Consider the following 26,186-nt stretch of genomic DNA (forward strand, 5'->3'; position numbering starts at 1 on the left):
CGTGTATGGCCGAAAATATCGAAGACTTGTCCACGTGATATCCAAACTTTTCTGGCAACTTTTTTAGTATGTGCCACAAACACCATCTATGTTTCGTATTAGGGAAAACTATCTGAATTGCATTCTGCATTGCCCTATCTTGATCGGTGATTATTCCATGCGGAGCTTGACCATTCATGCACTTAAGCCATGTCGTGAACAACTACACAAATGTATCTGTGTCCTCATTCGATACCAACCCACAACCCAGCAACGTTGATTGCCCATGATGATTCACGCCAACAAAAGGAGTGAAGGGCATATCGTATTTATTAGTGAGGTAGGTTGTATCAAATGTCACAACGTCCCCGAACTCCTTATATGCTTGCCTGCACCAATTATTAGCCCAGAAGATATTTTTGAGATGCGAATCATCATCCAAGTCTACTAAAGTAAAATCCGGAGCATCGGGATTGCATTTCAGAAAAGTAAGTCTGTATTGCAGCTGCGTCACCCTCACCAAGTCTTAGTCGTCTTACCTTTTCGATATAGTTCCGACAATCTTTTTCAATACAAGTCATATTCTCGTAGCCACCAGCCTCAACAACTGCGGAGTTAAAACTTTTATGCAATGGTATTCCTGCTATGTCATTCACTTCGAGCTTTCGTTTCACGTGTGCCGTCATTTTTCGATTGCATCTATATAATCTAGACTTAGTAGGACTTGTCTTATGGTTGTGGTCAAGATGGACCGCGTTAATTTTCCAATAACCATGGATATCTAAAGACGCTGAGATCCTAGCTTTGCAACCCGTTTGAATTGTTGGTTGCGGCTTTAAAGAAGTGCTTGTATTACCAGTTCTTCGTCCCTCCCTACTATACGTCAACATGATATATCTCAAAACACTGTCATCATCTCTCGTAGAACTCCACTTCCTAACTGGAAAACCCACGGCATAGACATTTCTTGCATAAAAATCATATACTTCTTTTTCATCATTAAATTGCATACCAACCTCCGGCACAGTTAAACCATCTCCTACCGTATCGTTTTCCACGACATTAACATTGTCCTCCACATTCTCAATGTCTGAATCCATGAACAAAACATCTTCCATATTTGGTATTCCTACAAAACACAAACAACAGCATTATTAATTTTTTAAATGTCCAACCTTCAGTCCAAATGTAGCTCAGTTTTGTGCACATGTGTAGTTCAAATTTGCCATATATTTCATCACCCAGTACGTCTTCCATAAAAATCCAGTTTGTCGTTTCTTTCGTTTAATTACACCACATCACCTTCAAGCACCCCGAACATCATCTCACCACCAGCATCTTTCACCGTCGTGACCTTAGCCACTGAGCTAACCATATCTGACGAAGGTTTTCAAATTCGAAACCAACTTGGATTTGAGAAACTATGTCTACAAATATACTAATTTATTGAAATTATGTCTATATCTTTTATCAATGTCTATAATTTAAATTTGACATGCTCCATTAATTAATAATTAAGACAGTACTTACTTTATTTCAATTTTAATGACATTTCATAAACGAAATAGACATGGAGGATAAGAACAGACAATACCAACAAATTCATACCGTCGGAACAAGCCGCCTAATTTCGGAGCATCGGGCGCCTATGGCTGGTGTGGAGAACTTGGAAGAAACACGCAAGTTTATTATGCCTGCAGCAGCTAAGAAGAAGATAATGGACCAAAAATTCCAAAACACTTCACTGGTTTCTTGGGGGGAAAAAAACTTCAGTAACACCGTTCTATATGATTCGACCGTCGACTAACAAATAATTTCAATTTTTGGTGATTATCATTTTTTCCCCTGAACAAGCATTATTTTCTGGTGATTATCTTTCGGGACGAAAGGGGATTGGGTTGAAGATGAGCTGATTGGGAGAAATGAGGAGAGAGAAAAAGCATTTGTTGTCTTTTTTTAATATCCCTATTTCCCCAATCACGTGCTATGCTTTCCTCTCCATTTTGGCGCCTAAACCAGCCTGCCAAAATTCAATCGGAACCATCCAATTCCCTTCCATCTTAGCCGTCCATGTCATCATCCAAATTTGTAACCTATCTTTGTACAAAGAGCATTATTGATTCTCTTGGATATTAGGGTTTTTCATTATATTTGAATTTTAATTAGCTATGGCTGGTGCACAGGACCGGCCTTTACATTTTAAGGGCCTATAAATATAATAATGAATAAAAATGCAATTATTAAATAAAAATATTCATAGTCATGAAAGTAATGAATTTAAAATCTTCAAATGTCTTATTAAGGTGCTGGTTGGTGCCCATTGTTTTAAAGGTCATACTACATGTACATAAAGGTTGATACATGATAAATGTAGTTTTTTCACTTATTCGAGAACCTAAAAGATAATTTTTTTGGATAAAATACTACCAAACTTGTGGTATATTGCATCTTGAAGGTAAAACTCGATGTTTGCTAAAGAATTGGAGAAAAGAATGCAAAAATAATAAAAAAGGGGGTGAAAATAAAAAATTGAGGACTAAATTGTAAACAATCCATAGATGAGACGGCAACAAGATGATGATCGAAGATGCCAAGGATTTAATCGAATACAACCCGAAGATAAATAAATAAGAGTACAAGAGAAAAATGGCTTAAATGAAGCAAATTTAAAGTTCGGGTACTAAAATGCAAATACGTAAAAATTGTGTCGAACCTTAAGATGAAGATTCGAGAGTATTAGGGGTCAATTGAAAGATGAAAGAAGTCAAAAGGATGAAATATAGTGAAAATATTATCATATATCAACTTTCGGACGAAAAGATTTATGTTTCGAATTTTCAATCTCTGTTTGAAACACATTTTTGACTTAACAAACGTTCGAATTGGAAAAAACTGGTGTTTTGGAAAGAATATATCTCTTTGAGTTATCTTTTCAACGCATTTTAAATCAATTCAATAGGATATTGGGAAATAAATTTATGACCAAAAACTGAAGGCTATTTGACGGAAAAAAATTATACCTATGCGGTCACATAAGTTTAATTAGATGCAACAGCATCTATGCCTCCAGAGCTCTCGGAACCAACTATTGTTTCTTCTATGTGGCCTCTTCAATTTGTATTATACGACGGCATAGTAATTTTTTTAGGCAAGATTTTGTTTCTTTTTTCAATTGAAACTCTACTTTGGTAACAATCTTTTGAGCATCCTTAGAATATCATAATTCGTCCAGAACGTAGAGAGACCTCCCTAGACCTAAAAATACCTATATTTCATCTGTTTTGGAGGTAAAATACGAGGCTAGATTATTAACGTCAAAGGAATATTGCAAGACTCTTAAAAATTATTCATCCAAAATCAAGATTTCATTGAAGAAACTGGAGCCATTTCTTCGTTCCCGAGTGTCAAGGACCGCAACTTTACATAGCCCCTTGACACTATCGCAGCCGCAGTTTGCCTAACTTCGGCCACACATTGTAAATATTACGTCAAGTTTGAGTTGTAATTTTCTTTTCATTGTAATAGTTATTTCAATTGTAAAATAGCTCTGATATTGGTAAACGTTTAGTATGATTTCTCGTCTTTTAAACGTCTACTCCCGTCACTTGGGTTTTTGTTCAGAATGTATTATAGGGGGTATTAGTCATTCAAAAATCTTTCAAGCTCACTGGTGTCCGCCTCCTGCACCAGCATTTGTAATTTTCTGCTTTCATCAATTGTAATGTTCAGTTTTCATCAATCAATGTTCAATTTACTTTCAATGTATTCAAATTCTCTATTGTAAGCTTTCTACAAAATTGCAATCAAATTTTCTTTCGTCCCGACGCGATCGAGAAAAGGCGGAAGGTAGTCTAGCGGAGCAGAATACTGCCGCACGGTATCCCTTTTTGTACCAAGAAGAAAGGCATCCCGTGAAAGTTGGTATCAGAGCTGCGGCTCACGACCTTCGATAAGAAAGCTATGGATCCAATTACATCACACACCACTGAAGTAAGAGCCTCAAAAGAAGGGTGCTACGAAACAGCGCGTGGATGCGCTTGATGAGACAACTACTAGATTGTGCTATGCTATGGAAGGTCTCGAGGAAAAAGTCGAGATGGCCGAATCTGAGATTTGTGGATTACACATCTAATTGGATGAAAGCCAAAGAGCTTGCGCAGCAATGACGGAAGCTGCTGCAATCATTCCTGATCTGCAGGATGAAATGGAAGCGTTGAGAGCTCAATTGCGAGTACTCCAACGTGCGGTGGGCAATGGGCAAGCTTCCGCACCCGAGTATGCTCCTAGACTTAGAATTCCTGAACCGTGTACCTACGAAGGGGCACGTGATGCAAAAGAAGTCGAAAACTTCTTGTTTGATATGGAACAGTACTTTCTAGCAGTTTCGATCGAAGATGAAGCTAGAAAGGTAACCACAGCTACCATGTATCTGGGTGGAGATGCAAAACTATGGTGGCGAACCAAATATGCGGACATTCAGGCCCATAGGATTCGAATTTATTCTTGGGATCTCCTCAAGGAAGCGATCGGATCGCAGTTTTTCCCGGAAAATGTCGAGTATCAGGCTCAACGGGCTCTTCGAGACCTGAAACACACGAGCTCTATCAGGGAGTATGTGAAATCCTTCTCAGGGCATATGCTGAATATTCGAGATGTGTCAGAAAAGGATAAACTCTTCACCTTTATTGAAGGGTTGAAATCGTGGAAACGTGCGGAACTTCAAAGACAGAAGGTTGCTGATTTAAGCACGGCCATGGGAACCGCTGAATGCTTGAGCGACTACCAAACAGAATCTAGAAAAGATCGACCTTCGGGGAGTAATCAAGCAATTGGAGGTGGTAACAAAACTTACAGACCCAGCTCGAACCCAAATGGGAGAGAGAGTTACTCTCAGAATAGAGAAGGAGCCTATCAAAGCACCCATGGCTTTCAGGGAAACTATCATAACAGCCGTCAGGAAAATTTTAACGGCAGTAATAGTAACAACTGGAACAAAGGAAAAGCAACGGAGGGCCGAACTGATGCCACTCCCAAATTGAAGTGCTTTTTATGTGAAGGACCTCATCGGGTGTCGGAGTGTCCTCAGAAGCGGATGGTGAATGCATATTGTCAGTTAGCAAGTGGCGGGCCAAGTTCAAAACAAGAGGCCCCACAAGCTAATTGTCACAGTGAGACTAACTCTGAAGAGGATGAGGAAGTAGTTGGGGCATTTTCACATCGGTGCAACACACTATCGCATCGGGTTGTTGAAAAGGATGATGTCCCATTGAAAGAGGCAAAGATGGAAGAATTGAAGGCTCGTATTTGTAGGGCCAAAGGCTTAATGTTCATTGATGTAAAAATCAATGGGAAGCCAATCAGGGCTATGGTGGATACTGGTGCTATCCACAACTACCTTGCATGTACCCAAGTAGAGCGGCTCGAACTTGTTCTAGAAAAGGGTAGTGAAAAAGTCAAAGCAATCAACTCCGCTACTCAACCAATAGCTGGAGTAGCGAAATCGGTGATGATCAAAGCAGGTCCTTTCGAGGGAAGGACAAATTTATCTGCAGTTCAGATGGATGATTTCAAGCTTATTCTAGGATTGAAATTTTTTCGGGATACTAAGACAGCAGTGTTGCCATATTCCGATTCATTAATGATGATGGGTAATAAGCCGTGTGTCATCCCTACACAGGTTGGGAGGTTGGGCGAGAAGAGTATCTTAGCCATGCAATTTAGTAAGGGTTTCAAGAGAAATGAACCCTCTTTTTGGTGCACTCTTTGATTAGAGGAGATCGAAGAAGTAAATGGTCCTATCCCAAAACCCGTTAAAAGGCTTATTCGAGAATTTGAGGATATCATGCCGGAAGAATTACCAAAGAAATTACCACCAAGAAGGATGATTGATCATGAGATTGAACTCATTTCAGGCGCCAAACCTCCCGTCAGGGCACCATACCGTATGTCTCAGCCCGAGCTTGAAGAGCTTAGGAACAATTGGGGGAAATGCTGGAGAGTGGAATCATTGTACCTGCGAAGTCGCCATACGGAGCTCCTGTATTGTTTCAGAAAAAGGTCGATGATTCTCTTAGAATATGTTGCGACTATCGAGCCTTGAACAAGATCACTGTAAAGAATAGCTATCCTATCCCACTGGTTGCAGATTGCTTCGATCGACTGAGTCGGGCGAAGTATTACACAAAAATTGATCTTAGGTCCGGATACTGGCAAGTTCGGATCAAAGAGGGAGACATAGCAAAAACTACGGTGGTAACCAGATATGGAGCCTTTGAATTTAAAGTGATGCCTTTTGGTTTAACAAACGCTCCAGCAACATTTTGTACTATGATGAATCAGGTACTTCACGGGTTCTTAGATGATTTTGTCGTGGTGTACTTGGATGACATAGTAATCTACAGCGAGACATTGGAGGAACATGTCCAGCATGTGAGGCAAGTTTTTAATCGGCTACGAGAGAATGAACTTTATGCTAAGCCGTCTAAATGCTCATTTGCTCAGACATCTATCAGTTTCTTGGGTCACATCATTGAACAAGGCAAAATTCGCATGGATTTGAAGAAGGTTATAGTCATCAAAGATTGGCAACCACCAAAAACCGTACATGGTGTACGTTCATTTATTGGGTTATGCAATTACTATTGAAGATTTGTGAAAGGCTACTCAGAAATTGCACTGCCCCTTACTGAATTGACAAAGAAGGATAAGGATTGGGATTGGTCATCCCAATGCCAAGTTTCTTTTGAACGGTTGAAGAAGTCAATGTGGACGAACCCGATTTTAGCCTTACCAGATATGGTTAAACCATTCGAAGTTCATACAGATGCTTCAGATTTTGCCCTTGGTGGAGTCCTCATACAAGAAGGACATCCCATAGCATATGAAAGCCGGAAGTTAAACCAGACAGAACGTCGTTACTCGGCACATGAAAAGGAATTGTTAGCAGTTGTCCATTGTCTCAGAGGATGGCATCACTATCTGCTTGGGTCTCCATTTATTGTGAAGATAGATAACACTGCAGTTAGTCACTTCATGTCCCAACCAAAACTATCGAGCAAACAGGCTCGTTAGCAGGAATTCCTTTCAGAGTTCAATTTTATGTTAGAGTATCGTCCCGGCTCTAGTAATCATGTTGCTGATGCTGTGAGTCGACGGACCGATTTAGCTGCCATCTACTCTGTAGCTGCTCTTTCAAGGAGCGCAGTCTCCATGAACACTAGAGACCAAATTCGGACACTTATGGAGAAGGACTCGGATACCCAATATCTGGTCGACCTCATCAAGCAGGGTAAAACTCGACAGTTCTGGCTAGATGAGGAACTAGTGAAGACAAAGGGAGACCGCCTATATGTTCCTAAGGGCGGAGATCTGAGGAAATCACTAATTATGGAATGCCACGACACAATTTGGGCAGGGCATCCCGGAGAGGAACGCACTTGTGCACTACTACAACGTGCATACTACTGGCCTCAAATGCGGGACGACATTGCAACATATGTAAAAACTTGTCTTATTTGTCAGCAAGATAAGGCAGATCATCAGAAAAAGGCGGGCTTGCTGGAGCCCCTTTCCGTCCCAACCCGGCCATTCGAAAGTGTATCGATGGACTACATTATTGGGTTGCCAAAAGTTGAGGATTTTGGCACTATCATTGTCGTGGTGGACCGTCTATCAAAACATGCAACTTTTATTGCAGCGCCTAAGTATGTATCTGCGGAAGAGACAGCTCAACTCTTCTTCAAACATATTGTCAAATACTGGGGGCTGCCTAAGGACATCGTCAGTGATCGAGATCCTCGTTTCACTGGCATATTTTGGACTGAATTGTTCAAACTTCTTGGTTCAACTTTGAGCATGAGTTCTAGTTTTCACCCACAATCTGACGGACAGACGGAGCGCTTCAATTCTATGCTAGAAGAATATCTTCGGCACTTTATCTCTATTTCGCAGAAAAACTGGGTAAAACTTTTGGATGCGGCCCAAATTTGCTTCAATGCCCAAAAGAGCTCTTCTACTAATAAGAGTCATTTTGAGACTGTTACTGGCCAGCAACCGCTACTCCCTCATACAGTGGATATTGAACGAAGTACCAAGTCCCCTCAAGCAAAGAACTTTTCTCAAAAGTGGAAACGAAATATTGAAATTGCTCGCAGTTATCTTGAGAAAGCTCAAAAACGGTATAAAAAGGCTGCAGACCTAAAGCGCCGTTTCATTGAATTTAATGTTGGAGATCTGGTAATGGTTAAGCTTCTCGACAGAAATGTTTACAAACCAACAAGAGGGAAAGACTCAAGATTGTCGTCAAAATACATCGGACCATTACCCATCGTGAAGAGGATTGGAAGAGTTGCATACAGAGTTGAACTCCCTTCATGGTGTAAAATCCACAAGGTCCTTCATGTTAGTGTGTTGAAGCCATACTTTGCGGATAAGGAGGACGCATCTAGAAATGAGCCAAAGCGACCTGTATTTGAACTGAAGAAAGCTGGAAAGAAGGTTGCTGAAGCTATTCTTGACCATCGAATCACTCGAGCTTCTAGAAAAGATCATCAGGAGTACTTGGTTAAATGGATGGGATGCAACAGCGAGGAGAATACTTGGGAAAGAGGAAAAGATCTCGGAGCCTTCAAATCATCAATTGAAGCATATCATGCATTGATGGCACTGAGGACATCGCCAAAACAAATGGGGGAGAATGTCAAGGACTGCAGCTTTACTTAGCCCCTTGACACTATCGCAGCTGCAATTTGCCTAACTTCGGCCGCACATTGTAAATATTACTTCAAGTTTGAGTTGTAATTTTTTTTCATTGTAATAGTTATTTCAATTGTAAAATAGCTCTGATATTGGTAAACGTTTAGTATGATTCCTCGTTTTTTAAACGTCTACTCCCGTCACTTGGATTTTTGTTCAGAATGCTATTATAGGGGGTATTAGTCATTCAAAAATCTTTCAAGCTCACTGGTGTCCGCCCCCTGCACCAGCATTTGTAATTTTCTGCTTTCATCAATTGTAATGTTCAGTTTTCATCAATCAATGTTCAATTTACTTTCAATGTATTCAAATTCTCTATTGTAAGCTTTCTACAAAATTGCAATCAAATTTTCTTTCGTCCCGACACGACCGAAAAAAGACGAAAGGTAGTCTAGCGGAGCAGACTACTGCAGCACAGTATCCCTTTTTGTGCTAAGAAGAAAGGCACCCCCTGAAACCAAGTGACGTCTTTTTATTATTTTTGTATAATTTAATAATTATAATGGTTAGCTAAGTTTTTCATTGTATTGGATGAATGATGAACCAGATTTGTTGTTTATTTTAATTTAAGACAATTAGTTTGGTAATTCTTGATTTTTTTTTATTGGTTTTGCATTTCCATTGAATTATTTGATTGCTGGATCACCAATTAAATAATAAGTTGCTTGTTGATGTATATGAATACTTAAATAAGTCTAGAACACAACGAAATGAACACATGGACAATAGATATTAGGAATAACATCTATGATATGTGCAATCATGTGTGCTAAATCATGCGAATCAATACACGTTTTTGGTATGAATTCGATTTAGGAATAGGATTGGGTCATGTTAAACATAGGTTTAACATATCTTGGAAAAAATATTAAATAGAAATGGATTATCGATTATCTTGAATGCGTAAATTTATTAGATTATGAATTAAGAACTAAAATAAATGACAATATGGAGAATTTAATATTCCAATACAAACATTTATATTAGATTTAATCACTTTTTATTATTTTTTAGAGTAGAATTAATATAAATAACAAACATATTACAACTTTTTTGATGTTATCACACTTCGAATTTAATAGTAATTATGGAATTACAAATTAGATATTATTTCTTATGTGAACGATACTCTTAACTCACAAATCTTATTATTTATACAATGATCACATACGCTTGGAGGTTTTCACCAAACAACACATTCATTTACATCTTGGTAAGTTGACGGATTCTGATACATTGATGTTAACAACACATTATTCAATGCATGTCCAGATTTTTCACACATAAGAGAGTGTCATCAAAGGTGTAGAGGATAGGTGTATAAGTAGATTAATCATTGTTTTAAAACTCTTTTTATTACATAATCATTTTTAACCACACATTTACATAATACAATTTCTTGCACATAAACTTAAAAAAATTTCTTACTTTTTAACAACACAGTCTCTTAAAAATATTATTCAAATATTATTATTTTTTTTTTTAAAATAATGGGCAACAAACACTAGCAGGGGCTAAAGCTACTCTTTTAGAATTTTGTGGTAAAAAATCAATAATTATACTATCACAATCAATTTAATTTAAAACTTATTTTTCAAAGCCACCATTATCAATTTATTAAACTTTTTTTAAGATATTGCTGATCGAATGTAAGATTTTATCAATTTCAACTTTAGAAACTCCTCTCAATAGATGTAACTGTAATTAGTATAATCAATAATATTCTTTTAGCAAATTATATATTTAAAAAACATCAATCTATTATTTTTATTACTTTTAAATTTAATATAGTCTATTACCTCAATAACCTTTTTGATTTCTTCTAGTAAACAGTTTAAAAAAAAAAAATCATATAGTGACATTAAGTTTGATAGTTTTTTTACCAATGATTTTAACAGCACTTAAAATAATTTATGGCACAGATTTTTACACCTCATACAATGTCAACCTCGTTGTATCCATGGAATGTACAAATAGAATCTTCCAATACACACACACAAACACAAGAGGCCATAAAAAAATTGAAGCAAAAAATCATATCTATAAGTATTATTATCAAAGACTATACTAAACGTAAGTTAGAGAATTTATAAAGGGTTGAATTTGAGAATGAAGAATTGGTGACTAAATAAATAGAGATAATAAAATAATGGATGAAAGGTCAACTAACAAATAAAAGAAACGAGCTTGAAAACAAGGAAAAAAAATTGAAAAGTCACTAATGTATTAAAAAAATAATAATAATTTACTCTTTGAAGAAGTAGCTCCTTTGGAAAATTTCCTTTCTTTTTTATTTAAAAAAAATAAAATGGGGTCGAGGCATGGCATTAAATCTTAGCCCGTCTATAATCAGAGCCAACATTGCTGATGCTAGTTGAGCTGAGCGTTTGTTTGAATCCCATTCATTGCGAAAAATACATTCTTAAACAGTATTTTAACATAATTTCAATCAGACATTTTTCAATAAAATAATATTGCACGTAAATTATTTTTTTTTAATTTTTTAACCACACACTTCTCATCAATACACTATTAAAAAACGCATTTTCCCTTGCAAAATGGGGCTCAAACAAGGACTGAATTTAAAATTGCAGATCTGCCTCTAGTATTAATGTTGGACAATTAATAAAATAGTGGGAATTAATAGTTAGCAAAAACGCTGAATTAACCAAGATGATGGCCACGGTAGTGAATAATTTAGGGATTTGGGCAGTGATTTGCTTTGTTGACGACTTGTAATAATTAACCTTAAAAAATAATAATAATATAAATTAACTTCAGCTAATCTAGGAATCAAAATAAATCATTATTTAAAACAAATCAAACCATTCTGATTCTTGTTCCATTAAAATCCCCACAGTTGATTGAAATGATTTTTATTTTTTTTTGAATTCAAAATCAGCTCCCAAGTAAAATATATAATATATGAATAATAAAATAAAATAAATAATTTTCAAATCGACCGATCAGAAATAAATAAAATAAAGCAAGAATTATAATAATACAACCCAATAAATCCTTCTAAATTTGTATATTTTTTTTTTTTCAACTTTCTCAATCTCTAATTATTAAACTCGTTAACCATTATAATTGCCATGGTTGCACTGCACGAGTGAATGAAGCGAACGCTTCCTTCCCTTTATGAAATTTTTTTTTATTTTTTTAAAAGAAAAGAAAAATCACTTCAATCTTGAACTGCTTTTATTATCCATCATTTGAATTTATATCTTTTTCAGATTTAAAAGCTTAAAAATGAAGGAGGAGGAACTTAAGGTATTATACTAATACTACTACTGGACAGACAATTTTCAAGTGGAACCATTATACATATTTGGTCCTCAACTCGAGAAGAAAAAGAAATATGCAAAATACCATTTACTTCAGGGTCCAGCCACTAGCTTGCATTGAATTTTAGAATCTAGAATACAAAAATTTTATGGCAGCAAATCAATAGCTCATATATTTCTCAGTATCAAATCTGCACCAAAATTCTTGAGCATCTCCCCAGGAGCATGAGAGTATCATACAATTAGCCCTTCGTCGATTCTGGCCAGTCTTTTCAATTCCAGTTCTTGATATTCTATCCGGCTCATGGCTTCCTTAAAATCTTCAGCAAAAGACATATTAATTTCTTTGATGAGGCGCCTCTCTTTTATCTTTAAAATAGCCTGTGAAACTACTTCTATTGAAGGTCGTTTTCTGGGCGTTTTGTGCAAGCACTGGTGAGCAATTCTGGCTAAACTCTTCACTTCTTCCGGGTTGCATGTTCCAACAAGCCTTGTGTCGAGTATTTCTTCCACACCATCTGGACTCAAAGTTGACTTGCAAAGTTGGAGAGGAAAATGAAGAAATCAGAACAATAAAGCTTGCGGGACAGAGAAAATGAGATAATAGTCCATTGAATTTCTTAGAGAATAAGTCTTACAAGATTGACATATTCCATTAAATTCCGGTTTGGGTGGATTCCCGTGATGAGTTCAAAAAGGATAACACCGAAGCTGTAGACATCACTCTTTGTTGTGAACTTGTTTGTAGATATATACACGGGATCTATATACCCATATGTACCTTTAAGGCCTGAGCAGTGGCTGTCAATAACCTCTTCCTTTGACAAACCAAAATCAGCAACCTAGTTACATAGGAAGCACAAATAATCAACATTGGGAACAGATGCAAACATAAATCACCAAGAAAAAGAAAAATGAATAAACTCGAGTTATAGAAGTAATGCTATTCTTCATGCCAACTGATGACTGCAATATAATTTCAGTTATCACACCTTGCTACATTCGTCATACGTCATAACATGTATGGTAGTGAGGAATAAGATAGTACTTAACACGATCAAGGAAGAAAAATAAATTAAAATCTTAGTTTTTAATATTGTCATCTTATCTAGTGTTGTGTACCAAACATGCATAAAAGGCCTCAAAGCAACTCGCAATGTGCTGATTTACCTTGGCTCTCATAGAATGATCCAGCAATATATTCGCTGTCTTCAAATCTCGATGCATCACCGGAGGGACAGCCTATTCCGAGGAATACAGTAAATAATCATGATATTTTCACTTACAAGATAAAGTAGTTGCTTTTACTTATAATACATCATTCAGCCTACCCCATCATGAAGATAAGCAATCCCATGGGAGATGTCTAGTGCTATCTGTAGTCGTTCTTCCCAACTCAAAATTTGCAACTTTTTATCTAAATGTACAGCAAAAGAAGTCATATCCAGATAAACAAAAGCAAGAAAAATCACAGAAAGAACGCTTGAGAAGATGCCTTGTGATGAATTTGTGGAGTTCATTAAAGATCTAACTCCAGTTAATAAATTCATTTCAACGTCTCGTCAAAGTTTTCGCTGGACTTATATGGATACATGCAATGATTGAAAATCAATCAGCAAACCATGGGAACTGGTAAAAGACGACCCAAAAGAACAACAGAAAAGAGTGAAAGAAAAATCCGACATAATCTTTCAGATATTTTGCACCTCAAGTAGGACAGCAGGTCAAGCTTGCAATGTACTTAAGAAACTGACTTGAGTAACATCAAATTCAATCTAATACAGGAGTCGAATAATTTCAATTACTTATATATATGTGTGTGTTAAACTTTCAATGTATTTTTTTCCCTTTATATTGTTACTGAAATAGGAAATGCAATATGATGAATACAAGTTTAATATCAAGTAGTTTATCATGACGAAGAGAGGTTTTAATACCAATGGACAATGAGTTTACAAACTCTGAACTTACTATATAAAAGATTCTCCAAGCTTCCATTGCTCATGTACTCATAAACTAACATGTGTTGTCCTTTATCTATGCAATATCCCACTAAATTCACCAAGTTCCGATGATGCAGCCTAGCTAGCAGAGAAACCTACAAAAAAATAAGGCCATACAGAACAGGTAACATACAATCTCGATTCCAGAAACAACACCTGTAAAATGCTAAAAAAAAAAAAAGGAAAAAAAAAAAAAGGCACAATAGACTGCAGACCTAATTTGGTCAACATCCTTTAACAAATGAGCACCTATAGAGGTTTATAGGGATTTTGAGCTTTAGGGATGTTCTTGGTAACCCAACTAGAGGAAGCATTATCATTTCAATTGGCACCCTTGGTTGACTAAGACAACTAATCAACAGATGGGATGATTGTATACATGTACAAACTCGAGGAGTTAAGTAACATAATTAAAATACAAAGCTCACTGGCAAAGCAGTGCAACTGTTGAAGGGGATAATTTGTATTTTTGCCAAATATCATTCTTCAAACAAAATGTTGAGGACTGTAGTCATTACCTCTGTGTGGAACTCCTTTTCTCCTTGTTTAGAACCAGAGTCAAGAACTTTTACAGCAACCACTTCACCAGCAGGCATTGTAGCTTTATACACTGGGCCAAATGAACCTTGTCCCAGAATAGTTGTGAAGTTCTGTGTTGCCTTCTGAACGTCTCTGGAAAATATGTGTGGAACTGAGGCAAATGTTTGAGTACAGAGAACAAATATTAATGCAAAACTGGGTTACATACTTGTAAGAGTATCTTGGTATTCCAGATGTTGAAACAAATTGATCTTTTCGAAGATTATTCCACCAGGAGTATCGAGGTTTCTTGGCAAGATACTCTGATTCCTTAACAGTTACAGAATTTGGGAGAGATGCAATGGACTCAACGATTGTACCTAATCCATTAGTTTGTATCGGAAGGGTAGCTACGGAGCGCAGATGAGCACGTTTCTTGCACCAACAAATGGCAAAAAATACAAGAGATGCTACAAGTATGCCAACAGCCAAACCAACTGAGATGCCAATAATAACTAGATTGGCTTTCTGAACCATTATTTGTCTCTTTTTCAAAAATCAGAACACAGGATGATCTTGGTGGGAACTTGTCATGATCTCTGTAATTGTACATGAAAGTCATATACCGATTAAAGTGAATTCAAAATATTTTAAGATTATAAACTCCATTCTTCAAATACAGTTATTTTTATTTTTGTAATCAGAATGAAAATCCTCTCACACGAAGATATGCTTCTGTGCTTATGGTTTTATGTCTGCATGCACCTCAAATAGATTGGGTACCTGATGTTTCTTCATCATAATACATTCATAAGTTTGGTAATAATCCGAACCTGTTGATGCTGAGAATTAACTCAAGCAGATAACAAAAGACAAAAGGGAACGGCCCATAGGAATATCAGAAATCACCATAACTAAGATACGAACCATGCCTCTTTTACTCCAAGAAATAAGCAACAGCATATGACTTATAAGAAAGAACTGGAAGAAATGATAAGATTCTCACTGGCTCAAGTTATTTCTACCCCATTTCACTATAATAGATATTGAATTCTATTTTCTGAATTCAGATATCATTTCAGTTTCTATAGTTCAGTCTGTTAGCAAATTATCCACAGGGTACTCTGTTTGGCAAATCAACATCATGGGGAATCTGCTGATAGGCCAACATGTAATTTTGATGGTTTGGCAATAATAATATCCCAACATTTCACGGCAAAAGCATACATGCACACGGCAATAAACATTGAGCTTACTTAAATCCCATTTTCAAATATGAGTAATCAACAAAAGTTTTGCAATTGATTACATTAAAGTGAAAAGAAAGAAATTAATTCATTAAGCAAAGACAGTCAATAGACGAACAATTAAAAACCCAAAAGATAAATTAAGTTCCAAAGCCAACAAGGGTTTATAATTATCAAAATGCTAGAGAATTTCAACGCGGCAGAATGATCAAAAGGTTTATCGAAACCTGGTAAAGAGTGAAAAGAAAAATCAGCTGGGAGAAAAAAAAAAACTTAAAAATACAAAAACCACGTAATCAATAGAATAATCCACAACTACTGACCCATGTTCCTCAAAAAATTAGGGTTGATTGGGTAATGCGTACATTCTTTTTCTCTGTTCCGTTCAATTCATAGCTAAGGACGAGGAACTAGAAAAGGCACACAAGCAACACTAAAAAATGCAAGTAAGAAAAGAGAAGAATTACCCATTAAATTGTAGACAAATCAGTAAGTAAGATGATATCAGCAGTTAAATTTGGCGGGATACATCACCAGAGAAGGAAGAATAATAACTGAAAATGAACTGAATTTTTGTGATGGGTTTATGGTTAAAGAATAAAAGAATTTGATGGGCAATGGAGAGTCGCAAATAAAGCCAAATGGCCGCATTTCTGAATTGAAAGACGACTTCGGCATTTCCGCCTTGTTTTTTCATCGTGGTTTTGGTTGATTTTTCGATGTTTGTTTCATTTGATATTATTCTCTTCCGCCTGCTTTCAACCCAACTTTCAACGATGCAACACAAAATTAATTATAAGTTGTTGAGATTTTGTCATGGTTTATTATAAGCAAGTCACTTAATCAAGTGATTAATAATCAATATTTAATTATTTATATTTACTTACTATTTGCTCACTTAAAACTAAAAATAAAACGTTACTAATTGTTCGCCAACTTTTAACATAACTTATCCACCCATCGTCCATCGTAATTTCTTTCATCCCCTTGGACAAAAAAATGAATAATGTTATTTACAATCTTACACTATGTTAATCTCCATCATAGCATACACAATTACACGTGGTCGGTGATTATTTGATACATTAGTCAATAAAAAAAACTATCACATTAATGAATTAAATAACTATTTGTCCTATGTATGCTACATAGGACAACAGTCGTACTAAGTGATTACGAATAGTATTACTTGAAAAAATTCACATGATAGATCAAAATTATAAGTGGCAATAAATGTTATTAAAACTTGAGAGTGAACTAAATATAATGAATAACTTTTATATATGACTACTATTTTTTTATCCAAAAAAATGTTATTAATTGATCACTCATTTTTACACAATGTTACTCATCCATCATTCATCTCAATTTCGTTTTTATACAGTTCGATGTGTTTATGCGATTTTTGTATTATTTTTGCAAATTACATTTGTTCGTTAAATTTTTCTTATTTTTTCTTCTACTAAAATTTTATTATCCAATTTGTTTATATGATTTTTGTTCTACGAACTTCGCATAAAACCATTGTCTTCATGATGGTTGAGTAGACAATATAATTATATCAACTTTTCTATGGTAGTTTTATCAGAAGGAGTGCAAGTCATAAATAAGAAATATAATGTATAATGAATTTATTATTTTTTGTTTTAGTGGTAACCACTAAATAATAATCTGAAGTTTATCAAATTTTCAGTAACAGAAGAAACAAACAAAAATAAAAAAAAATAAAAGTAAGGTCTTTTAATATTGGAGTATAAAGACATGACTTCTCAAATTTTTGAGCACTGTCATGACATGGGATCATAGATAGATTACCTAAATAACCTTATGCTCGAGACAATTATGCATTCACTCTCTAATTCTCCATCATGTCAAGCAGAAAATGAAATTTTATTTTATCGTTAAAATAGAAAACAAATTAAAAAAAAAAATTTGTGGAAGAAAACATTAAAGTGAATGAGTTTATAGTAGAAAATCAAACTAAGTCCTAGGGGATACAATTAGCGAAAATAAATAAATAAAAAATAATAATTTGAGGAAAATAAAATATATTAAAATGAGGGACAATAAAAATCTTATAAACAAATCGAGCGATAAAAATAAAAAATAAATACTGTAGAGCGAGTAAAAGTAATTTGCAAAAATCAATCCCAAGTCATATAAACAAATCGTACGGTATGAAAATGAATTGAGATGGATGATGAATGGGTAACGTAGTATGAAAGTAAATGAGCAACCAATAATTTCTTATTTTTGAGTGAACTAGGAAGCCAAAACTAAGATGAGTGATTACTTATTCAATTAACCCTTAAGTTTTAACACTATTTATTCTCACGTAGGTCTTCCATCCATCATGCAGATTTTTGCCAATGTGAACGTCCAGAATTGAGATGGATGATGAATGGATAATGGTTTGTAAACAACCTGTAATATTTTATCTTTAAGTGAGCAAATAGTAATCACATATAACAGTTAGTGTGATTAATGATTTAGTTAATTCTAGCCAAGTTGGTAATTGTTATGTTTAAAAATAGTTTGAAAGAGAGGGTGTCTAGCTTAGATTGAGTGGGCTTATTTTTCCTTATGTGACTTTGTAGACTTATAATATTGAGGGAAAATTTCATAAGTGGGAGATTAAGTATGATATATTTCAAAATTAAGAAAACAAGTTTCAAAATTCAAAAATCAATTTTTTATTAAAATTAATTTATGATTTAATTTTTTATTAATTTAATATATTTAGGTCACAGATTTATACAATTTGATCACAAATTAACAATTTAATTATTAATTTATTATTTTTTGGTCACAAATCAAAAATTTTATGCCACAAATTATTTTACGATCATAATTCAAAAATTTTGGGTCATAAATCAAAAAATTAATTAGTCACGGATTAATTTCTTATCACAACTTATCAATTTATTAGTCACAACTTATTTCTCGGTCACAAATCAAAAAATTTATAAGTCACATATTATTTTTTGATCACGAATAAAATTTTTTATAGGTCACAAATTATTCATTGATTACAAAATCAAAACTTTTATTGGTCACAACTCATATATTCATTTCAAATTATTAATTAATTTTTTTGTCGCAACTTAAATAATCATAAGTCAAAATAGCAAATTTTAGGTCACATATTATAAATTTAGTTACAGTCACATATTCGACCACATATTATTTACCGATTATAAATTAACAATTTACTAATCATAAAATAATTGGTCATAAATACTCTTTTCACCCACTACAACACCGCCAACCACTACCTCGCCAAGTCCATTGCCAGCTTAACCAACGCCAAAACCACCCAAACCCCCAACAACAAACGACCACTACTACTCCAACAACCAAAAAAACACTACTACCCACACTACTGCGTCATCACCACCACCACAATCTATCATCACCAAAATCACCACCACAGATCCACCATCATCACCACAAATCCACCGAATAGCAACTCACCACAGATCCACCATCATCACCACATCCCAACATCATACCACAACCGCCATCAACCACCGGACCTCACCAGATTCACCACCGTAGCCCACCATCAAACACCATCACCACTACAGCCACCACCACAAACTGCACAATCCTTCATAGACCTATCAATAACAGACAACCACGGCGTCATCAACAAATCACCATTTTCATCGCGACAGGTAGTAACAATTCTCGCAGATCTCACAAATCTATTTTGCAGCGCCCATGTGATGCTCATGCTCAGTTCCACGTCGACATCGTTACAGTGTTTCCGCCTTGGGCTGCGACGATCTGCATTTCCAGAAGAGTAGATAGTGAAGAGGGAATAGAGAGAGATAGATCGTCGACGATGGAGAGAATAAAGATAATTTGTGTCTTTAGTCCGACGTCGGCACCAACGCTCTCAGGTTGAGAGGTGAGGCGGCGGAGAGAGTTGTTGAGAGGAGAGGGGTGTCTGGTTGAAGGTGAAATCGTGAGATTGTAGAGAGAAAAGGTAGGTAGGAATAAATTAAGGTTTGAAATTAGATTAGATAGATTAATTAATTAATAACAGATCTGAATTTTCAAATAGTAAAGTTGACGTCTCATTTTTAAATGGTATTATTAAATGTCTTAGATTCTATAATTTCCTCTAATATTGATCAGTAACTGTTTCGTTTCTAAAACATTCTAGTCGTGTTGATTCCGATGACTTTATTAAAATTTTAAAGCTAGTTCCAAGTAGAAGATGAAGAATTCACTTATAAAACTTGTGAGTAAAGTGCTGGAATTTTTAATTTTTGAATAATATTTAATTAAATTTGGTTGAAAATATAGTGTAAATACCTTTCATGTGAGTTGATATATGATAATATAATGCGCAACTACTACTGGTGCTTTTTATGCACTTTACTGGATTGAATTGAATTGAAAAGGTGGTAAGAATTATAATAGTCCGATTCGTTGTTTGGTGAATATAACATAATTGCTAAATCAATCTGGTCAACAATTATTATCCTATGTGGATGGTATAAAATAATATGTGGATTAGAATTAACACATTATTACAACAACCTTGCTAGAAAAACATGGATAGGAACCAGGAATTCAATCCAGGCGACATGCGTCAAGAGGAAAGTGGACAGTTAAAAAAAAAGAAAAAGAATTTATAAACCTACCAAAAGACCTTGTTTGTATAGCTTTATTGATATTACAACAACCTTGCTAGAAAAACAGGGATAGAAACCAAGTATTCAATCCAGGGGACACGTGTCGAGACAAGAGTGAACAGTTAAAAAAAATAGAAAAAGAACAAACCAGGCGTTGCGTGTACCATGTGCTGCCACGCAACACCTGGTTTATAATCCTGTTAAAAAGCCCTGTTTTTGCAACTTTATTACTGTTACAACAACTTTGCTAGAAAAGCAGGGATAGGAAACAAGGATTGAATCCAAGGGACACGTGTCAAGAGGAGAGTGGACAGTTAAAAAAAAAAAAAAAAACGCACCACCTAGTTTATAAACCTGTTAAAAAGCCCTGTCTGTGCAACTTTATTACTGTTACAACAACTTTGCTAGAAAAGCAGGGATAGGAAACAAGGATTGAATCCAAGGGACACGTGTCAAGAGGAGAGTGGACAGTTAAAAAAAAAAAAAAAAACGCACCACCTAGTTTATAAACCTGTTAAAAAGCCCTGTCTGTGCAACTTTATTACTGTTACAACAACTTTGCTAGAAAAGCAGGGATAGGAAACAAGGATTGAATCCAAGGGACACGTGTCAAGAGGAGAGTGGACAGTTAAAAAAAAAAAAAAAAAAAAAAAAAACGCACCACCTAGTTTATAAACCTGTTAAAAAAACCCTACTTGTGTAGCTTTATTGCTATTACAACAACCTTGCTAGAAAAACATGAATAGGGGATTCAATCCAAGGGACACGTGTCAAAAGGAGAGTGGACAATTAAAAAAAACAGGTGCTGCCACACACAATTGGTTTATAAACCTGTCAAATCCTGTTTGTGCAGCTTTATTCTATTATAACAACCTTGCTAGAAACATAGATAGGAACCAGGGATTCAATCCAGGGGATACGTGTCAAGAGTAGAGTGGACTATTATTCAATCCAAGGGATAGGAACCAGGTGTTGTGTGGCAACACCTGGTTTATAAACCTGTCAAAAAATCCTGTTTGTGCAGCTTTATTGCTATTATAACAACTTTGCTAGAAAAGCAGGGATAGGAAACATGGATTCAATCAAGGGGACACGTGTCAAGAGGAGAGTGGACAGTTAAAAAAAGAACAAACCAAGTACTGTCACGCACCACCTGGCTTATAAACCTGTCAAAAAACTCTGTTAGTGCAGCTTTATTACTGTTACAACAAGCTTCCTAGAAAAACAGGAATAGGAATCAGGGATTCAATCCAGGGGACACGTGTTAAGAGGAAAGTGGACAGATTAATAAAAGAAAGAAAAACGCACCACCTGATTTATAAACTTGTCAAAAAAAAAACTCTGTTTGTGCAGCTTTATTGCTATTACAACAAGTTTGCTAGAAAAACATTGATAGGAACCAGGGATTCAATCTAGGGGACATGTGTCAAAAGGCGAGTGAACTATTAAAAAGAAGAAAAAGAAAAACCAAGGCTGCGTAGAATGTTAAAAAAAGGAAAAAGAATAAACCAGGTGTTGCCCGCACCATAAACCTGTCAAACATCATAAAAATCCTTCTGGTTATTAGAACAAAAGTATAATCCAAGAGAAAAATGGCTTTATATCCTTTCTTTATGGTTGTAACGAAATACAGTCTGATCAAAAAATTGAATTGAAATCATTTTTTTAAAACCATGAATTCGGTGTATTGTGGTCTATCAACAAAACGATTTTGAACCACATCAAACCATTTTCCAATGGTTTAAAATTGTTGATTTTAAAAATTTGAGGGGCTTTGCTATCAACAAATCTCTTGCACATTTCAACTTGCTCATATATTACCTGCATAATCGGACACAAATCGTAGGTATCGAGATCACTAGATCAAGAAAAAGGATAGCGACTATTGGTAAATCATGGAAAATTTATCAGGTCATTGAACCCCAATTCCATTTGTCATACTTGTATTGGGTCGTAGAGGCCCGAATTGTCAAGGCAAATCTTACTTTCACGTACTTGTGTTCCTTATAGGATCATGTTATCTTATCCAGATTGAGCCTCTTGGATTTTCCTTGAACCTCAAGTATTCTATGCTACTTTTTAGGAGTTGACAAGGTAGTTCCCTTATAGGATACTTCCTTCCATGATGCACCCAAATCATATTTGTAAATCATGGACAATTTATCATGTCATTGAACTCAATTCAAATGTCCTCAATCATTGAACCGCAAGGGCTTTGGCATGGGTATATGTAGATAGATAAATTGGCAGGGGTGCGAAATTCATAACCATTAGTAATTCTTGTGACGACCATGAGGGGTGACTAAATCAGTCCACTACTTTGCTCAAGTTAGAATATAGAGAGGGAGAAAGAGAGAGTGAGAAGCGGCGGATTGCCACATGGCATCAACATTTAGGATATCCACAATCTTCGTCTTTACAATTATTAAAAAATAAAGGATTAGGTAAAGTCTTAGGTGTTGATAAATTTAAACGTCTTTGTGATAGTTTTCAACTAGGAAAGTTTCGCAGATTGCCTTTTTCTTGTTTTGAAAATTGAAGTGCTGCTATTTTTAAAAATTCATCGTGATTTATGGGATCCTGCTCAAATTTTATCTATTGAAAAATTCAGGTTTCATCCTTGTTTAGTAGATGATTTTCTAAATATACTTGTATTATTCCTCTACAACATAAATTTGACTTTGTTCATGCATGTTTGGCATTTGAAAATTAAGTTTCAAGTCATTTCAATAAACGAGTCAAAAAAATTCATTCAAATAATGGAGTTAGTTTTCTTGACTATAAATTGACATTTCATTTTTTGACGACTGACATAGTTCACCAAATATCATGTCTTTGTACTCATGAGCAGACCGGTATGATTGAAAAACACCACATAATTATTTTAAGAATTAGGAATGAACATACTTTTTCATTGTGGTGTCTTTTATATCAGTGGGTAGATGTTTTCACTATAGTTGTTTATTTTATCAATCAGTTATCATCATCGACGACTAATTTTGAAACCACATTCTTTATGTTGCATGGAACTTAACCTATATATTTTTCAATAAAAGTCTTTGTTCTAACTGTTTTCCTTACACAAAGATGTCATAAGCTTGATAAAAGTGTTTTGTGTCGTTTTGTTTGCTCTAGTGAAAGGCAAAGGTTTGTAACCCTCTTCTCTGGTAACCCGCCGTCGCATATGTAGAAAAAGAGATGTTCCTCGATGCTGAGGACATCCCTGAAGAGCGGACATTTCGAATTGGCTAAATATAGAGAATACTAGTGTTTTCATCCTTCTAGAAATTTTTTTCTCGACATGTGGTTTTCAATAAATTGATTTTTTGGATCGAATTGTGCCTTTAACCCCAACACAATTTGTAGAAAATTGCAATGTCTCACGGCTTGGCAAAAGAATTAAGGAAATATTGCAGCAACGGTTTCCAATCTTTTCAATTTTTACAGACTTTACCCTAATCTTTATTTTGTTTCAGTGAATGTCCCCACCTTTCATAAATGTGCAGCTGAACTTCATCTGGACCGAAACTGTCCGCTTTTTAGTTAGTTGGCAAAAATTGAAAAAATTGATCAATTTTGACCAAATTAAAAAGGCATTTTAATATATAAAATAAATTATTTAATTAAATTAAAAAAACCAAAAAATAAATGTAAATAATATAAACCCATCAAAACCTTTCTAATTCTTCTTCTCCGGTGAGATTACCCCCCAGTCACCACCGCAACCTTTTGACCACACTGTCGTCATCGCCACCATAACTCCCCTCACAACTATCCGCACTACCAGTGGAAGCACCCTCCACCGAAAAAATCAAGAAATTCCCACAGTTAACCAAATAACCCCCAAAGTCTAGTTAACCCACGCTCCCTCACCCATCAAAACCAGAACACAAAAATAATGGCACAGAAATATCGAACCCAGCACTACCTCTCAATTTCACATAAATTTCCTCTATTATCTTCGCCCATTCCCCGCTCAATTTCACAAAAAAACCCGAACCCAGCACCATAGTCCATTTCCCATTTTCTCTGCACAACAAGAAGCTTCTTAATTAACAACCAAATTCATCGAACACGGTGTATTTTCCGAAGACGCTGCAAAATGGGACTGGAGTAATCACTACGAAATCCAGTTGCTGCTGTATTTCTTGAATTCGGCCACTTGTTTCTATTCGGTTCTCGATTTCTGTTCGGTTGTTGTCCAACTGTTGTAATTTAGTACAAAAAGTTTTTGTTCAGTTTCATTAGGGTTTAGTAAGTTAGGCAGGTGATGGTTGCTGTAACTATAGCTGCGTCGATGATGGTCGAAGATGGTGGCGAAGATGAATGAAGGATTTGGGAGAGGACAGGGTAGAGAAGATGAAGGATTTGGGTAATTTTCTTGCTTTAATTTAACTAATTCAATTATTAATATGAGATTGACGAAAATGCCCCCTATTTAATTTGGTCAAAATTAATCAATTTTTTCAATTTTTGGTCAACTAATGGAATAATGGATAATTTTCGCCCAGATGGACTTCAACTGTATATTTATGAAAGGCTATGGATCTTCACTGGCACAAAAATGAAAGTTAAGGTAAAGAGATCACCTTTGATTTGAATACTCCTCCTCCGTTACACATGATAATCTTATATTAAATAGCTCATGCACCATTACTCTATTAAAGGGAAGATTAAAGAGAAACTTTTAAATAACCAATTTATTATTACATATTTAGTTATATACCAAATATCCCCTTATTAAATTTCAATTTTGTTAATAATTAATTAATAACATTAATTCATTACATAATTAGTTATATGTCCTTATTTAATTTTGGTTTTATTAATAATTAATTAATTAATTGAATTTATTTAACATGAAATTAAAAATTTTCTTTCCTTTTTCATTTGTCAATCATCTTTTTAATATTATATTAATTTTTATTAAGAGCTTTTAATATGAAAATATAACTTAAATTTATTCCCTCGATTGAATTAGTCAATTTAAAAAATAATATCAATATTCTTTAAGTTAAATAGCTGTTTCGTTTGGTTGTTTCACGCATATCCTGACAATTAAACAATATATTTAATGTAATAAAATTAATGCAGACAGAATGTTACTATATAATTTGATTAAATTTTATCTTATGTCAGATTTATCATTATTTAAAAATTGTTTTAATTGATGGTTACATATGAATCCTCATGATACCTAAGTTTAGATAAAAACGAAGTATCAAACAGTAGGGTAATTATATTCCCATTAAAAATTTGTTAATTACACGACATTTTAACTGCAATTAACATTTATAATCTTCATTTTCATAATTATGTTCTCCATTATTTTTCCCTAAATCCTTATCATTTTTATGAGAACTAAATGAATAGATTATAATATTATAATATTTGTCAAATTTTTAAACCATCCATACACAACATTAACAAGTTAAAAATTTCAATACTGAGAGAACGTACAATGAAGGAAAATAAAGAGAGTCTGTTGAAACTACGTTTTGAATTTCTTGCCAATGGAGAGCATGTAAAAGGGATTGAAAGATGTCTATTTTTTATAAAATAAATGTGAGAGTAGATGTAGGGTTGCTTTGTTTTAGTACATACATTATGTAATAAATATAATTAAGATCATTATAGCTATAAATATCAAGTTTTCTCATTCTAGAACTACTATTAATGAGAGCAATTTGTTGTGGGTTTAAGGTAATAACTCTTATCAATAAGAGCAATTTATTGTATGCTAGAGTTTCT

At 34.9% G+C, this 26,186-nt stretch overlaps 2 protein-coding genes across 5 annotated transcripts; both read right to left on the minus strand.

Moving 5' to 3' along the window:
- Positions 1 to 202: 202 nt before the first annotated feature.
- On the minus strand, positions 203 to 1,354 carry LOC111374550 (protein FAR1-RELATED SEQUENCE 5-like). The gene is made up of 3 exons (XM_022997229.1): positions 1,282 to 1,354; positions 457 to 1,108; positions 203 to 368 (listed from the first exon to the last, which is right to left on the minus strand). The coding sequence occupies exons 1-3, from the start codon at positions 1,352 to 1,354 to the stop codon at positions 203 to 205; spliced, it is 891 nt and encodes a 296-aa protein (XP_022852997.1).
- Positions 1,355 to 11,986: 10,632 nt separating this feature from the next.
- LOC111374572 (calcium/calmodulin-regulated receptor-like kinase 2) lies at positions 11,987 to 16,539 on the minus strand. Of its 4 annotated transcripts, none has more exons than XM_022997256.1 (8): positions 16,257 to 16,539; positions 14,772 to 15,141; positions 14,542 to 14,695; positions 13,992 to 14,118; positions 13,352 to 13,437; positions 13,191 to 13,262; positions 12,659 to 12,862; positions 11,987 to 12,554 (listed from the first exon to the last, which is right to left on the minus strand). In XM_022997256.1, exons 2-8 carry the CDS (start codon positions 15,077 to 15,079, stop codon positions 12,255 to 12,257), a joined length of 1,251 nt encoding a protein of 416 aa, XP_022853024.1. In that variant the 5' UTR covers positions 15,080 to 15,141; positions 16,257 to 16,539; the 3' UTR covers positions 11,987 to 12,254. The 4 variants fall into 4 exon arrangements, with proteins under 4 accessions (XP_022853024.1, XP_022853027.1, XP_022853026.1 ...); XM_022997259.1 differs by lacking the exon at positions 16,257 to 16,539 and adding an exon at positions 15,326 to 16,250; XM_022997258.1 differs by lacking the exon at positions 16,257 to 16,539 and adding an exon at positions 15,264 to 16,250.
- Between the last annotated feature and the right edge of the window lie 9,647 nt (positions 16,540 to 26,186).

This window comes from Olea europaea, unplaced genomic scaffold (genome assembly GCF_002742605.1).
Source record: "Olea europaea var. sylvestris unplaced genomic scaffold, O_europaea_v1 scaffold126, whole genome shotgun sequence".
NCBI lineage: Eukaryota > Viridiplantae > Streptophyta > Magnoliopsida > Lamiales > Oleaceae > Olea > Olea europaea.

Bases quoted from the DNA above. Each gene is read 5' to 3' on its own strand.
- LOC111374550 (XM_022997229.1), bottom strand. From the start codon at position 1,354: ATGGTTAGCTCAGTGGCTAAGGTCACGACGGTGAAAGATGCTGGTGGT. The intron at 1,109-1,281 runs GTGATGTGGTGT...TGTGTTTTGTAG, and splicing joins GATGTTCGGGGTGCTTGAAG to GAATACCAAATATGGAAGAT. The intron at 369-456 runs GCAATCCCGATG...TAATTGGTGCAG, and splicing joins CAGACTTACTTTTCTGAAAT to GCAAGCATATAAGGAGTTCG.
- LOC111374572 (XM_022997256.1), bottom strand. From the start codon at position 15,079: ATGGTTCAGAAAGCCAATCTAGTTATTATTGGCATCTCAGTTGGTTTG. The intron at 14,696-14,771 runs GTATGTAACCCA...CATATTTTCCAG, and splicing joins ATACCAAGATACTCTTACAA to AGACGTTCAGAAGGCAACAC. The intron at 12,555-12,658 runs GTAAGACTTATT...CAACTTTGCAAG, and splicing joins TAATGGAATATGTCAATCTT to TCAACTTTGAGTCCAGATGG.